The sequence below is a fragment of the Calonectris borealis genome, chromosome 14 (assembly GCF_964195595.1).
Source record: "Calonectris borealis chromosome 14, bCalBor7.hap1.2, whole genome shotgun sequence".
Taxonomy (NCBI): Eukaryota; Metazoa; Chordata; class Aves; order Procellariiformes; family Procellariidae; genus Calonectris; species Calonectris borealis.
The window spans coordinates 391,279-405,407 of record NC_134325.1 but is presented as its reverse complement, the minus strand read 5'-3'; the positions used below and the strand labels follow the sequence as shown (position 1 = coordinate 405,407).

General features: G+C 37.1%; 1 protein-coding gene across 20 annotated transcripts in view; it reads right to left on the bottom strand.

Moving 5' to 3' along the window:
* Positions 1 to 14,129, bottom strand: part of CPT1A (carnitine palmitoyltransferase 1A) — a 64,027-nt gene that overhangs the window by 28,112 nt on the left and 21,786 nt on the right. For 19 of the 20 annotated variants that reach the window (XM_075162879.1, XM_075162861.1, XM_075162875.1 and 16 more), the window contains 7 exons: positions 13,349 to 13,436; positions 9,022 to 9,217; positions 7,718 to 7,906; positions 6,586 to 6,691; positions 4,623 to 4,739; positions 3,571 to 3,735; positions 2,911 to 3,045 (listed from right to left, as the gene is read on the bottom strand). In XM_075162879.1, coding sequence (XP_075018980.1) covers positions 2,911 to 3,045; positions 3,571 to 3,735; positions 4,623 to 4,739; positions 6,586 to 6,691; positions 7,718 to 7,906; positions 9,022 to 9,217; positions 13,349 to 13,436 — 996 coding nt within the window. The remainder of the gene's footprint in view (positions 1 to 2,910; positions 3,046 to 3,570; positions 3,736 to 4,622; positions 4,740 to 6,585; positions 6,692 to 7,717; positions 7,907 to 9,021; positions 9,218 to 13,348; positions 13,437 to 14,129) is intronic. The other variant, XM_075162878.1, reaches the window with a different exon arrangement.

Here is a 14,129-nt window from a genome sequence, read left to right as displayed (position 1 = left end):
AATCATTCCAGGAGTTATTGAAAAATAATTGAGAGACAATGTAGTCGTTGGTCACAGCCAACACAGGTTCATGAGGGGAAAGTCCTGTTTAAACTAACTTAGTTTCATTTTATGACAAGGACACCCATCTAGTGGTGACCAAGGGAAACCAGTAGCTGTGGGTTTTTTTGGATTTTAGCAAAGCTTTGGATGCTCTCACAGCATCCTTCTGGACAAAATGACCAGCATACAGCTAGACAAGCCCATAATATGTTGGGTGAACAATTGGCTGACAGGTCAGGATCAAAGAGTTGAGGTGACCTCATCCCAGTCTACAACTTCCTCAAGAAGGGCAGCGGAGGAGGAGGTGCTGATCTCCTCTTTCTGGTGACGAGTAATAGGACACGAGGAAATGGAATGAAGCTGTATCACGGGAAGTCCAGATTGGACATAAAGGTTCTTCACTGAGAGGGTGGTCAATCACTGGAACAGGCTCCCCAGGGAAGTGTCAGGGCACCAAGCCTGTCAGAGTTCAACGAGCATCTGGACGATGCCATAGTCATATGGTTTAGGTTTAGATAGTCCTGCGAGGAGCAGGGAGGTGGACTCAAATGATCCTCATGGGTCCCTTCCAACTCAAGATATTCTGTGAACACTGTATGAATATTGCAAAGGCTGAAAAAAAGTGTCTGTTAAAAATACTTCGATAGCTATTCTGTTAAGATTTTATAATGTGGAATGCGACACACTGAGTATATGGCAACCTGTCACTCCTTATCTCCAGCATCACTGCATTTTACACCACTTATTTGGGACACAGTTTCTCATTCTCCAGCATAAGAAACTAATAAATCACTTGTATCATGCTAAGCATGCCTACCATTGGCATTCAGGAGTAAAGCTTTGTGGATAGTCCATGGAGGATATAAGTGCTCAGGAAAAATTCTAAGGAAAAACCCAGAGAAAAGTAGAAGCAAGCACTAAAGTCAGACAACTCTTTTTAAAATGATATATAAATGCATGTAATACAATCTTCATAACACAAAAAACCTAAGAATTGCATTATGAAGGCAGGATTCCTCTGCTCTGTGGCTGATCATTCCAGAGGGAGGGCAGTAATGAATCAACAAGTCTGAAAAAGAATCATGTTTGTAGTAACCATTAAAAAAAAAAAGGTGAGCAGAATGAAGTCTGCTATATATATGATCTTGCCATTTATGGGGCTGCCTTATTCCTTTAACAAAAATGCAGATGTTAACTGTAGAGATGTAATAACAGTTAATTCTGACATGAGGACTATGTTAAACTTACTTTCTATACACAGGGTAGTTGTACCATAGCTGTGCCATATAGTTATGTATGACATGTTGACATGGCTGGATTTCCAGACTTGCACTGGTCTGATCACAGCTCCCAGCACAGCATACTGAGAAATCATAGGGGATTTTACCTACATAAAACTTCCAGAAAGAGGAGGAAGAAAAAAGTTTCTGTCTTTCTCTGCGCATCTATTTTCTTGCAGTAACATTTATTCACAGAATCATGGGGCTAGAAACAACCTCAACTGTTCATCTGCTTAGAGTTCTCTGCCCTAAGATCTGGTCAACCAAAACTTTCCTGAAGGACCATTATGTAACTTACTTTTTCAGATTTTCAAAGTGAAAAAACAACCTCCCCAAGTAATCGGTTTCAGGGTTCTCACTATTTCCCTCCTTACTCATTATCCTTACTAGCAGAAAATGTTTCCCTAATGTGTTTCTTTCTGAAATTTAGGTCCATTACTTCTTGGGGCAGAGAACAAATTTTTGCCATCATCTCTGCATCAGCCTTTTTATCCTCTTGAGTACAACCCAGCTCCCTACCTCTTTCACAGTGTTCTCTCTTCTTTAGAATAGGCAAGAATAATTAAGTTCAAACTCTCCTCACAAATCCTCTTCAGAGGTTTCTAACCATCCTTCTTGCTCTCCTTTAGACTCTCTCCAATCCATCCATACCTCAAGTGTCATGTCCAAAACTGGACACACTACCCCAGCTAATGCTGTACTAGAAAAAATGTGCAGAGACAAAAGACTAAAAATAAAGGATAAGATTAACTGAAGTGAGGCCTCCACTTTTCCCAATGGCATAGCAGTGAATGTGCTATGTAAGTGTTCAGTTACTGATTATTATAGTCCTATATCTTTTTCGTTAGAACTTCTACCCATGCAGCTGTTATTCAGGCCTGGATGCAATACATTGAGTACATTCCTATTTAACAAAATCCTCTTTTTCAGGCCAAATTTTTATTGACTCTGAAGAAATGGAAATCCTCTTCAGCTTAGCAAAACCTGCAAATGTAATGATTTATTTCATCAACTGTATCTGTGAAAACTGTGACTAGCAGTGGATTAAAAAACAGACAGCCCTCAAGATGACCGTCCTCCACCCTTCCATTTTGACAGCAAATGTTTTAACCAGTATTGCCCAAGTTTTCCCCTAGACCATGCTTCCTTTGTTTGCTAATCAGAACATCACAAGAAAGATTAAAAAGCCTGCTGAAATTAACATATAAGAGCAACTACTTATTTCCTGTTAATAATACTTGCTTCCCTATCAGAAAGGAAAGCCTAACTGGTATGAGATTACTTGTTTTACAAATTTATGTTTGAGTTTTACAAGTCACAAAAATTTCACAAGTCATCTCAGTTTTCTGGAGTTCAGGAACTGTAAGAAATGGCATATCTGGCTAAGTTACTGCCATTCTCTTTTGGTATAGCCTTGAATTTCTGCCATATTGACAGAAAATGTGGACAGTTACCTTATGCTGCACTTCCTTCCTAAAAAACAAAGGCATCACTAAGTGTTTAAAAACTATTTGGGAACTTATACAGATATCTAGTGATAACTCATGTGCCTTATGGATTGTATAAGGCAACAACACCGTGAACTTACACTTTCAGTTGGGTCTTCCATGGTTCGAACAAAATTACATGATTCAACAGTACACGAACGAACAGTTTCAGTCCTGCCTTCTCTGAACAAGCGTGTCATAGAGGCTTCATATGTTAAAGAAAATTTTCCCATGTCCTTGAAAATGGAAAAATAAGAACTTAAAGGTATAGCCAGACTTAGCCACTCTTTTTTAATCAACAGTTCAAGGTAAGCACACAGGATATGAATCACTCCACAAAATTAAACTCAACACTAAGTTTTTAGTAGCCCACCATTAGCAGTCTTACCTAAAGATAATGAAGGCAAAAATAAGATTAGTAGCGGGATTTGATAAACGCTAATAGAACAACCAAACTAGCAAGGACTACCCTCTGTGTTTTATATTCAATCTTATTCCATTTATAACAGAAGCTGATTTAAAGGCTATCAAAAACCTATCTGAAAGTTCAGTGGCTTCCTAATTAACACAGCTGTGGTAAGTAATCAAGAAAACTGTAATATCCTTGAAAGTATTTTCAGTTAAAAATTTAATAGCATGGAGATGCACAAGCAGTGCAGTATTACTCTAAAGTACTTTACACAGTCACATGTTTTAATCACAAACATGCTATACCCAACTTAATGAGATTCTATAAGCCAGAAACAGTCTGTTCTTCTTACCCGATAGTGAGCAAGCTGCAGGGCAAGTTGCACAAAGGCATCAGGGCTGGTTTTTGCTTTCTTTATTAGTCCCTTCCCAAAAGCATCAAAGCAAAATGAATGGAAGTCCACATCATCTGCCAGAGCTATGGCAGTGCTCAGAGACCTCTCAATCACTTCTTGACACTAAAATAAATAAATAAATAAATAAATAAATATATGCACATATGTGCATATGCACACATTCGATGGCATTTGAGAGAACTGCTGAAAAAGTGCAAGTATTTTTAATTGATAAATAAGAAATGCTGCCGTTATGCATGCCAGAAACATCATTATCTAAATAATCTCCCTTTGGAGAAGGAGGAGAAGATATCTTTGCCAGAAAGTTAAAATTCAAAAAGCTAATAAAAAATAAGTTTTAAGCCAATACACATCTGGAGTCCAAAAATTACACTTTAAAAAACCACCAGCATTAAGACTGTTCAGATCACTAAAACACAAAAGAATGATCCACAAAGATAGAATGGCAATAGTTGTGTGGTTTCCAATCTGCCACACATGCTTAATTAAACACATCACCAACCATTACCTTTTTATTCAAAATTAAAATCCAAATAGGTGATGGCAGTTTGTCTTGAACTCAGGCAAAAAAATCAAACCTTATTAGTCATTAGACAGAATTTTGAACACAAAAAAGATAGCTAATCTCAAGGAACTATTACACAAGAGTATTTTTTGTGACAATAATAATGAAACCATAGCAACTTAAACTTCATTTTAATACAGTTACTACTTAAAATAGGTGGCCACTTATTTTTGACATGTTGCCAACCAACAAAGTTTCTAGTAAGAAGTTGGCATTTCCTAGCCAGAATTTCTGAAGAGTGATGTTAAAAACCCCTGATATCTTTTTAGGTAAACTGAGTAATGTCCACACATGAAATACACATCTTACAGGACTCAAAGGAATTTAAAGCTGATTTATAGGGTTATCAGTAATTACTTAAATGATTTGTCTGCTCAGAAAAAGAGGAGCTTGGTCCTCAAACCACTAGCTGTTCTGTACTTACCTCTTCTGGAATTTCCCACTGTAGTTTGGTAGGAATAGGAATATTTTGATTGGTATCTCCTTTGCAATGCCCATCTTCTGAATAGCCCAGTTCAAGATACTCAGTTGCCATTGCATTCTGCAAAGAACGATACTTCTTCAGAATTGCAACACACTACATATTGCTGTGGAACTAGGATTTCATTGTGAAATCAATATAACCCATTTTCAGTACATAGTGAAATACAATATACAATCCATTTCTAAATACTGAAAACAGCTGCAAGTGAAGCCCTCTGTTTTACGTCCTGTTTTAAAGCATTTTCACTTTTGTTCTGAGTGGGAAGAATACCAGATATGCATAAACACCTATTCAATTACACTGGTGCATTTTGTTAAATGCTACTGAATTAATCAAAATGTTTCAATTAAAAACCCACCTCCAACTTACTAGTAGTAAAAAAAAAAGTCAGTCTTAAGAGTCTTAGACTTCACAACCTTTGTTCAATTTAGATTCTAGAGAATTTCTGCAAGTTTGTTATCTGTCAAAACTTGTCCATCAAGAAACAGTTTATTTTAGAGTAAGTGCATATCCCTGCAAGAATTTAATCATTTTTAAGATTTGCATCCCACTCAAAATTGCAGTTTATTTTGTACGTGCACTAGACCTCTTGGGTGGGGAAGTAGAATGTTTCCAAGATAAATAATACAACTTGAACAACAGACAAAAAAGGCTTTGTCTTGCAAGACTTCAAACAACATCCTCAGTGTAATAAAATAAATTAAAAAACCCCAGTATTATCAATAGATTTGAATCTGCTCAATATAGAAAGAAAAAGCTTGACAAAAATTTATTGCATGTTCTACGTAAGTATTTCTAATATTTTCTTTTAATTTAATTTTCTCACTTAGTGGTCAGAACATGCCAACTATGAAAAAAAGCTTAATTCATTCTATTCTAAAAATAAACAATCTATAACAAGCTAGCAACAGGTAACTTTTTAGGGAACAAAATCCTACTTAGTTTATTTTAGCAGTTTATCTTAGCAGAAAATGAACCACCTAATAGTAAGTACAGAGATTAAGAACTAAAGCATATAACATCATTCATTAAAAGAAAACAAAGTAACTTTTCCATTGAGCTAGTCTAAACTACACTGTCACATCAATCTCAAATCAGTTTGGCCTTCTTTCTTCTCTGGTTAGAGAATGCAATGAGGATTTTTTTGTTCTTACACACATGGAAATGCTTATATAATAAACCCAGGAAATTACTTGGGGCACCAGTCACACCTGAGACCCGTTTGCACAAATCCATAATGAAATCAGAATTAGCTCAAGTTTATGAAATAGTTTTGAGTGACTGAGTCATGTAACTGCTTATGGGTTTAAGCTTCAGAAAGAAAAAGAAAAAAATCAAATTGGATCTCAAGTAATAAACTAAGCTCATGATGAACAAATCTGACAAAAAGTGCATTTATTCCATTCATTGCAAATAAATGCAAGAGATAATTTAAACAGCATATCAATCTGCAGCTTATCAAACAATGGCTTAGAGGAAAAGTTAAATTCTGTACTATTTCTTTAAATTTTGAAAGTAAGTATGGGATTTTTATAGCACAAGAAAGCTTAAGTGCTTCAGGAGCATGTATATGTATATATGCAAAATACAATGCCATATCAAAGAGGCAACAATCTATTGATTTAGAATATTATAAACAAGTTAGATTGGGAGGTGTATGACTTTTCTGTGAAGACATCTATGCTCCTTAAAATGCAATAAAGACCTTTAATTTAAAGGACAGCAACCTCTTCTTTTAAGTAAGGTGGGGGTTTTTTAAATCCTACAGTCGCTGTAGATACAGGCCCATAATCACTCACCAGCAACATGAATGCAAGGGATTAAAAGGAACTGCTGATCTTCAGGGCTGTTGCATGACCATACACATTATCTTCTGCATTAACTTTTTGTACTAAACACCTACCTCCCAGAGGTGTCCAACAATAGGAGCATCTGCCCAAGAGTGCTCTGCATTCAGACCCGTTCTGCCATTTTTGAATACTATAAGAGTGAATGTTTTATCAAACCACCTACAAAAGAAATTAAAATTTCCTTATGGTTTTGTACATTTCAAAAGCATTTTTATACTGTACCTTCATCTCTCTCAAATATTCACATTCAAATGCACTAGTTCTTGGCTTTTTCTTTTTAAATAATAGTTTGTTTAAATAAATAGACATAAATTTGAACCTCATGAAGTCCAACAAGGCCAAATGCAAGGTCCTGTGCCTGGGTCAGAGCAATCCCCAGTATCAATAGACTGGGGGATGAATGGATTGAGCAGCCCTGCAGAGGACTTAGGGTACTGGTGGATGAAAAATTGGACATGAGCCGGCAATGTGTGCTTGCAGCCCAGAAATCCAATCATATCCTGGGACGTACAAGCAGCAGAATGGCCGGCAGGTCAAGGGGAGGTGATTCTCACCCTCCACTCTGCTCTTATAAGACCCCACCTGAAATACTGCATCCAGCTCTGGGGTTGCCAGTACAAGACACAGACCTGTTAGAGCGGGTCCAGGGGATGGCAATGAAAACGGGCAAGAGGGCTGGAACACCTCTCGCATGAAGAAAGGCTGAGAGTTGGGGTTTTTCAGTCTGGAGAAGAGAAGGCTCTGGGACACCTTCTTGCGGCCTTTCAATATATAGAGGGCTTATAAGAAAGACTGGGAAATACTTTTTACCAGGGCTCGTAGTAACAGGACAAGGCGCAATCATTATAAACTGAAAGAGGGTAGATTTAGATTCATCATAAGGGAGAAATTTTTTTTACGATGAGGGTGGTGAGACACTGGGACAGGTTTCCCAGAGAAGTTGTGGATGGCCCATCACTGGAAGTGTTCAAAGTTAGGATGGACAGGGTTTTGAGCAATCTGATATAGTGAAAGATGTCCCTGCCCATGGCAAGGTCAGTGGACTAGATGATCTTTGAAGGTCCTTTCCAACCCAAACCATTCTGTGAGTCTACGAAATTTATCAGCTAATTCATATGTATTAGCCACATGAATTAGTGAAATTCTAAAAAAGACAAGGCATTTTCTAGAGAGTCAATACTTTACCTGTCGTAACATCTGCCATGTATTAAGGATTTTGCATATGCATCCAGTGACCTCACTGGATCTTCTTTCCTGTACCCTTGCTCGATGTCATCTAATGTCACAAAAAATGCTGCTTTTTCAACAGCATCTAAGGACTGTTTATTCTTTCCACGGCAAAAATAAGCCTGTCGAGCTTTAGCCCATGGTACTCTGCAAAAAGAATTTGGTTTATAGCCAGATTACGTGAATTTGTCAATGTTTTATCAGCCTTAAAGTCACTATGAGACATTCCTCCTACTTTTATCAAATTTGAAGCAACCACTTTCATTGCATTTAAACCATATCAGCAGTAAAAAGCTCTGAAAATACACGTACAATGCAATCCTAAGAACCAATTCAACATATCATCACGTGTGAAGCTTAATCCTCAACATTTCTGCGGCATGCAATACGTATAGCATAGATCATCTATGTTTATATGAAACAAAAGAAAGTATCTATTAAATGGAAGAAATTAATGATAATAATGAAAACAATCAACAGATATTAATATCCATTGTTGTAACGCCTAAATCTAAGAGTCTGGACAATTGTCAATAAAAAGTTCCATGGTAAATGCCTGAAATAGATCTGAAATTAAAGAAGTCCTGAACAATGTAATTTCTGTATGGTTGCACCATGTTTATTTATAAATTTATGCGGTTTTTCCAATGAAAAAATATTTCAGTTTGTTTTAAAGCAGAAAGTGAGAAAAAGGAAGGACTCCTAGTAAGAAATTATATTAAAATTCACAGCTCTTTCTCTCCCTTGTCCAGAAACAACTAGACAGATTGAACTAAGTTTGCCACCTTGAATTAAATGATCTTGCACCTAGAACCAACTGAGTACATACTGCTTTATTTTGTAAGTGCAAGTCATGAATATGGAGTAACAGTTACTGAATTCACATTCTCAATCTTAATTTTTCAGATGTTCTTTAAAATGCCAGTGAACCCCAGAGTAGATATAAAACTCAAGTAGTTCAATATGTGTAATACTGTAAAGCTTCCAACTACCACTCTTACTATAAGCACAATTAAACCAAACTTCTGCAGCTAAGTACAGGTAATCTGTATACAGGGTTGCCATTGCAAAATTACTTTTAACTCCACGTAGTTACAGATGACTGAAGAGCTGTTACATGTTAGTGATATACAAAATCAGTGATCAAGGTATAATTAACTGACTGCAGACTATTTTAAAATTCCAAAGGCAATTTTCATTTCGTATGTTATGCAACTATTTCTAAATATTACAATTAATTTAAAAAATAATAACCACCATACCTATCTCCTGCAGTAAGAGCTGCAAGTTTCTCTTCACCAGCCTGAGGCTCTGAATCATCATCAAGAATTCTTTGCATTTGCTGTTCAATTTCTCGGGGTTTCAACAGTCTACCATCATGGTACAGCCACACTTTGAAGTAACGCCCCTTATGATATACAACAATGTGTTTGCTGTCTTTCACGTGCTGGAGAGTATCTAGAATTGCAATTGCTTATGTGAAAACAAAGCTGAAGTCTCAAAACACTAATGCACTAAATAACATCAAAAGACTACTGCATGCACTCCCAGTTAGCCACAGCTTATTTATTTCAACAAAGTAATAAATAGCGTGGCATAAACCCCTCCCCCATGTTATTTCAGCACAAAGATTCCTGCATGAAACAGTCAAATACCCAGATTTGATAATCGTTTGCATATATAGCACCACCAGTTTCCACACTGGAGGCCAATATAAACAACTAAATCTGTATTTCTGTATCTGAAAAGTGAGTACTAGGAGCATAGTCTGATTAAGCAGTCAGCAAAAGAACACACTAGATGAGTCTGAAGAAAGGTACTTTTAAATCACCTGCATTCAAGTGCTAGACAACTCATGGTACAATCTGTGGCGAGTCTTAAGAGAGCCCCTATTTAGTACCATAAGCTTTTGTTCATGTTTATCCTGGCAGATGCAGGGTGAATACTCCATCTATGGCCAAAAAGTGTAGTGTTATGGAAGTCAGTGAAGCAGAAACCTAGGCCACAAATTTTTCCTTGCTTTATTATTCATACGGCTTAATTGGGATAAGCCTGAACTTAGTCATGAAGGCATTGTATCAAACCACAGCTGAAGGTTTCTACAGCAGCCAGGAAAAGCCCTCAATTGATGAAAACTGTTAACTGAATTCCTTCACTACCCCAAAGAACTGTTATATTCCTATGAATCTGAAAAGGCCCATTACTGAGATAGTGAAGAAAGATGTCAAAAACGAGGGCTGAGCCTAAAAGTCATGATTCTGAGAGATCTGAGGAAAGAGTTCTATACTTTAGCTGCTCTCAGCTATCCATGAAGTTTTGGTAGGTATGCAGTTTTATGCTAATCGTGCCTTTGGCTCTCCACTTTGCATTTCTTGCCAAAGACAGGATGCCTGTGGTAAAAATGCTGGAATTGGCAAAAGCATCACTCCAACTGTCAAGTACATTAATACAATGGGTTGTGAATTGAGAAGAAACCCCACATAGGGGGAAAACAAGCAGCAAAGCAATCAGCTAGTGAGGTTAACTTTTTCTACAATCCCAACCTGAGTCGGGATACCCCAAGTATTTGTCTCATGTACATGATGTGTCCGTACAAACAAGACAACCTCTTGAGTGTAAAAAGCAAGAGTGAGATCATTAATCATCTACATCAACAACTGACTTCACAACTGTTGTTGAGCCCTGGCAATTACCTTTCAGATACCTTACTTATGGGCCTAAATACAGGTTTATGCGCCCGGACTACAGATTTGTTGTAATACGAAAAAATCCTTTCCTTTTTCTTGCCAGTCCAAGAAGTCATTTATGTACATCTGAAGATGCATGTAACATGCTGCATGGGTTTCCTATTTAAAAAATGGGAATGGAAACACATAAAGGCTCTTCCCTGCTTAAAAGAAGTGGTTCATTCCATAGTGTGTTTTCTTAAAATACATGAAAACTAAACAACTACTCAAGTGACAGGGTACAATGTTCACTAAGATTTTACCATCAAATAGCATAAAGACATGCCACAGAATTTTTTCTTTCTTTTTTTTTTTTTAATATGCTGCTCCTTTAGGAACTGTAACATACATAAAATACTTAAAATATAATTGAAATCAGGGGGCAAGAAATCAAGCTACTCATAAGAATCTGGGAAAAATGTCTTTATAACTCACTTATCTACATACAGAAAGACAAAAGTTATTTTTCCTTTAGAAAAATAGAAACAATGAAAAACTGAAAAAGTAAAATAGGAAATGTGAAGTGCTTAGGAGGAAAATAAGGTAATTTTATGATGCTGATTGTATGTTAATTCGAAAGACTTTAAGCAGGAGAAACTGAGGAGAACCATTAAGATATACAGGATGTATTTTAATGAGGTCTTATAGTTAGAATGGGCCAATTCTACACTTTTGTGCAAAACTCATTTTAGACTTAGAGAACACTAAATCCAAAGCTAAATGCAAACAGTTCATACCTTTTATTTTACTGAGGACAGGGAAGGGGCAAGGGTAGCACTTTCCGTACTTGAAGTATTCTAAATAACAATAGCTACAGTTGTCTAATAGATATTTTTAAACTTGCTCGTCTACTTAAGGTACTAGTTCATGATCAGGGAGTAATCACATCAGGGATACGCTTTTCTCTATTTTGCAGATAAAGGAAGCTGAGGCATAGCTGGGAAATAATTCCTCAATAATCCACCAAAGGCCAGCAGCAGAACTGAGAGTAAAATCCTTATCTGACACATGCACCTACCGCTTTATCTACTAGCCAATGCCACTTCCCCCCCTTACCTAACTACATACAGTACAGCAAATGTCAGACCTCCAGCAGGGAAGAGTGGGCACATCCCTGCATCTGTTTAGAAACTCTTGGTTTTTTTATTCTGTAGTTGAGCGGGACTAACACGCTCAAAGGCAGCTTGAAACATAAGAGTGAGTTACACATCTCTAAGTAAGTTAAAAAACCATATCCTATCTTCAAGTGACAGCCTATCTGTACATTCCCAAAGGAGGTGACTAACCAATAACCCCTTGCATTCCAAATTCCTAGTGATTGTCCTCTGCACGAATCATGACTGTCGGGATAACTCTGCAAAATGCTGTATTTCATTTTGATGCTGCCACAATGATGCAGTGTTGGATAAACATGTGAAGTCAGTTCTGAGAGGCTCTTCAGCATATAACCAGATCAGAGAAACCTAGATATAGCTTAAGCTTTTGTAGAAAGCACAACAGAAATCTCCATTCAAATCTGCTGTGAAATTATTAGTTTGCTTCTCAAAGAACAAGAAAACGGAGAGCAACATTTTCTTCCACCTGTTGACTACAAATGTTAGTATTTCTAGATGTAAATCTGCCTCCTTTTACAGTGACGCAACTCAGGAAAAAAAACCAACAACAAAAAAGCCACTTTAATATTAAGATCATAAAAACCAGCTTGAGCCTGGAAAATTTAGGATAAGCTGATGGAGATCTTTGGAGGCTACCTTGGGGAGAAACACCATATGGAGAAGAATCAGCCTCAAGATCTTGGATGATGTATTGACCATCAAAAAAATACATTTTTATGTTGAGATACAACAACAAACAATTTATCAAAGGTTTGTCAATGACTGCAGTAAAATGCTTTTATGTATATAGGCAGTGTTAATGAATGCATGCAATGAAAGCATATGTACGCCTACAGTGAGAAAGTGTATATGAACTGTCAGTTAAAATTTTTTTTTTTTGACTGAGCTAACATGATTGCTTGTGATCATGTAAACATATCCTTAGTCTCCCACAATAAGCAGAAGTTGCAGGAACAGACTCAGGTGAAAAATGACCCTGCTGTAAGTCAACAGGTACACCCCTCTATTCAATGTTAAAATGTGAAACTTAGTTACTCGTAGCTTAGGACAATCAGACCATTGCTGGGAGTTATGGCAGGGCAGGAACTAACAAAACCCAGAGTATATATTTTCTTAATGTGTTACAAAAAGTTTTGGACACAGTCCTTATTACAGGTGATTTCATGTAGCTGATGTCTTACAGTGCATACAAAAGGTCAAGGTAACAGTGGCCTTGAAAACCTTGACAGGACTAAGACTGTACCTGCCTCTAAACCAGGTAATCAACTAGTGTTGAACGTTAGTTCACATTGAGAAGAACACATTGGGGTGTTGTTGTGAATCATAAGCTGAAAAGAAAAAGGGAAAGTAAGCAAGCAAAAGATTTTTAAATGGTTGAGATAAAAGAACACAACTTTTACAAAGATAAAAACATGGATATCAAAGGATCCTGAAAAAGTAAAATAGAGAAAAGTAAAGGTATTTATAAATTAAAAACACAGGGCAGACAACAGTTTCTTGAAGTTAGTTTTTAATTTAAGTAAAGGAAGAGGAAAAAACAAAAATCTGAAGAAGTATCAAAATCACCCTAAAAGGAAAAACAACTATGCACTCTATAGCAATTCATTACTTCCTGAGTATCGGAACACAGTATTGGTGTGTCCTTGTGTCTGTCAGATCCTTATCTGGAAAAAAAGGATTTTAGCAGAAAATACTCCAAAAACTGAATTCCGTTAAGATGTTTATTCTCCTTGGCTGGCCGTGCTTACCTGATTCCTCTCCTGGGATACGGGAGGTATTAAACATCCGTTCCCACTGAGCTGAGCAGAGTGGAACAGTAGATCCCATCAGAAGAATCTGTGCCGCAAATGTACATTAAAATGTAATTTTGCATATACAATTAGCAAATTAAAAAGGAAAGAAAAAATAGGATCTGGTTAAAGACAGGCTGTAGAACAGCAAGATTTATAACACATCAGCTCAGGTTTGGTTCCCGCCCCCCTCCATTCATTGTCTTTCCTTGAACAATATGTGGAAGATTCCACTGACATTCCAATAGCTATGTTTTTTTCCCTCCTACCAAAAGCTCACCCTTCAGGAGGGATTACTGAAGCTAGCTAGCATCTGAAATCCAAAGAGCTCTCAATGGATGGCCCAGACGCAAAACTTACACATGCAGCATGCATTACCCCTTAATTTCTTCTTTTAAAGCAATTTCTGGCTGTGTAGGAACAAAAGTTCACATTTCTCAAATTTGTAGTTAGATACAACTAATCACATCCCTGCCATGACCTTCAACAAAACTACTTAATTATTTCCACAGTATTTGTTCACTACAACACACAGCCACTGCACAGAACAGAAATTCAGAATGGGATTCACCTTGCCTATTCACCTTTGCTACCTAGAAATTAGTGCAACACAGGATTTTATCATCATCTATACTTAGGCTGCCACTGGCCCACTCTTGGCCTCAAGGCCCAGTCCTTTGTCCCAACCACCCCTTGTGCTCAGCCTACATGATACCACAGCCTTTACAGACTTCAGGGG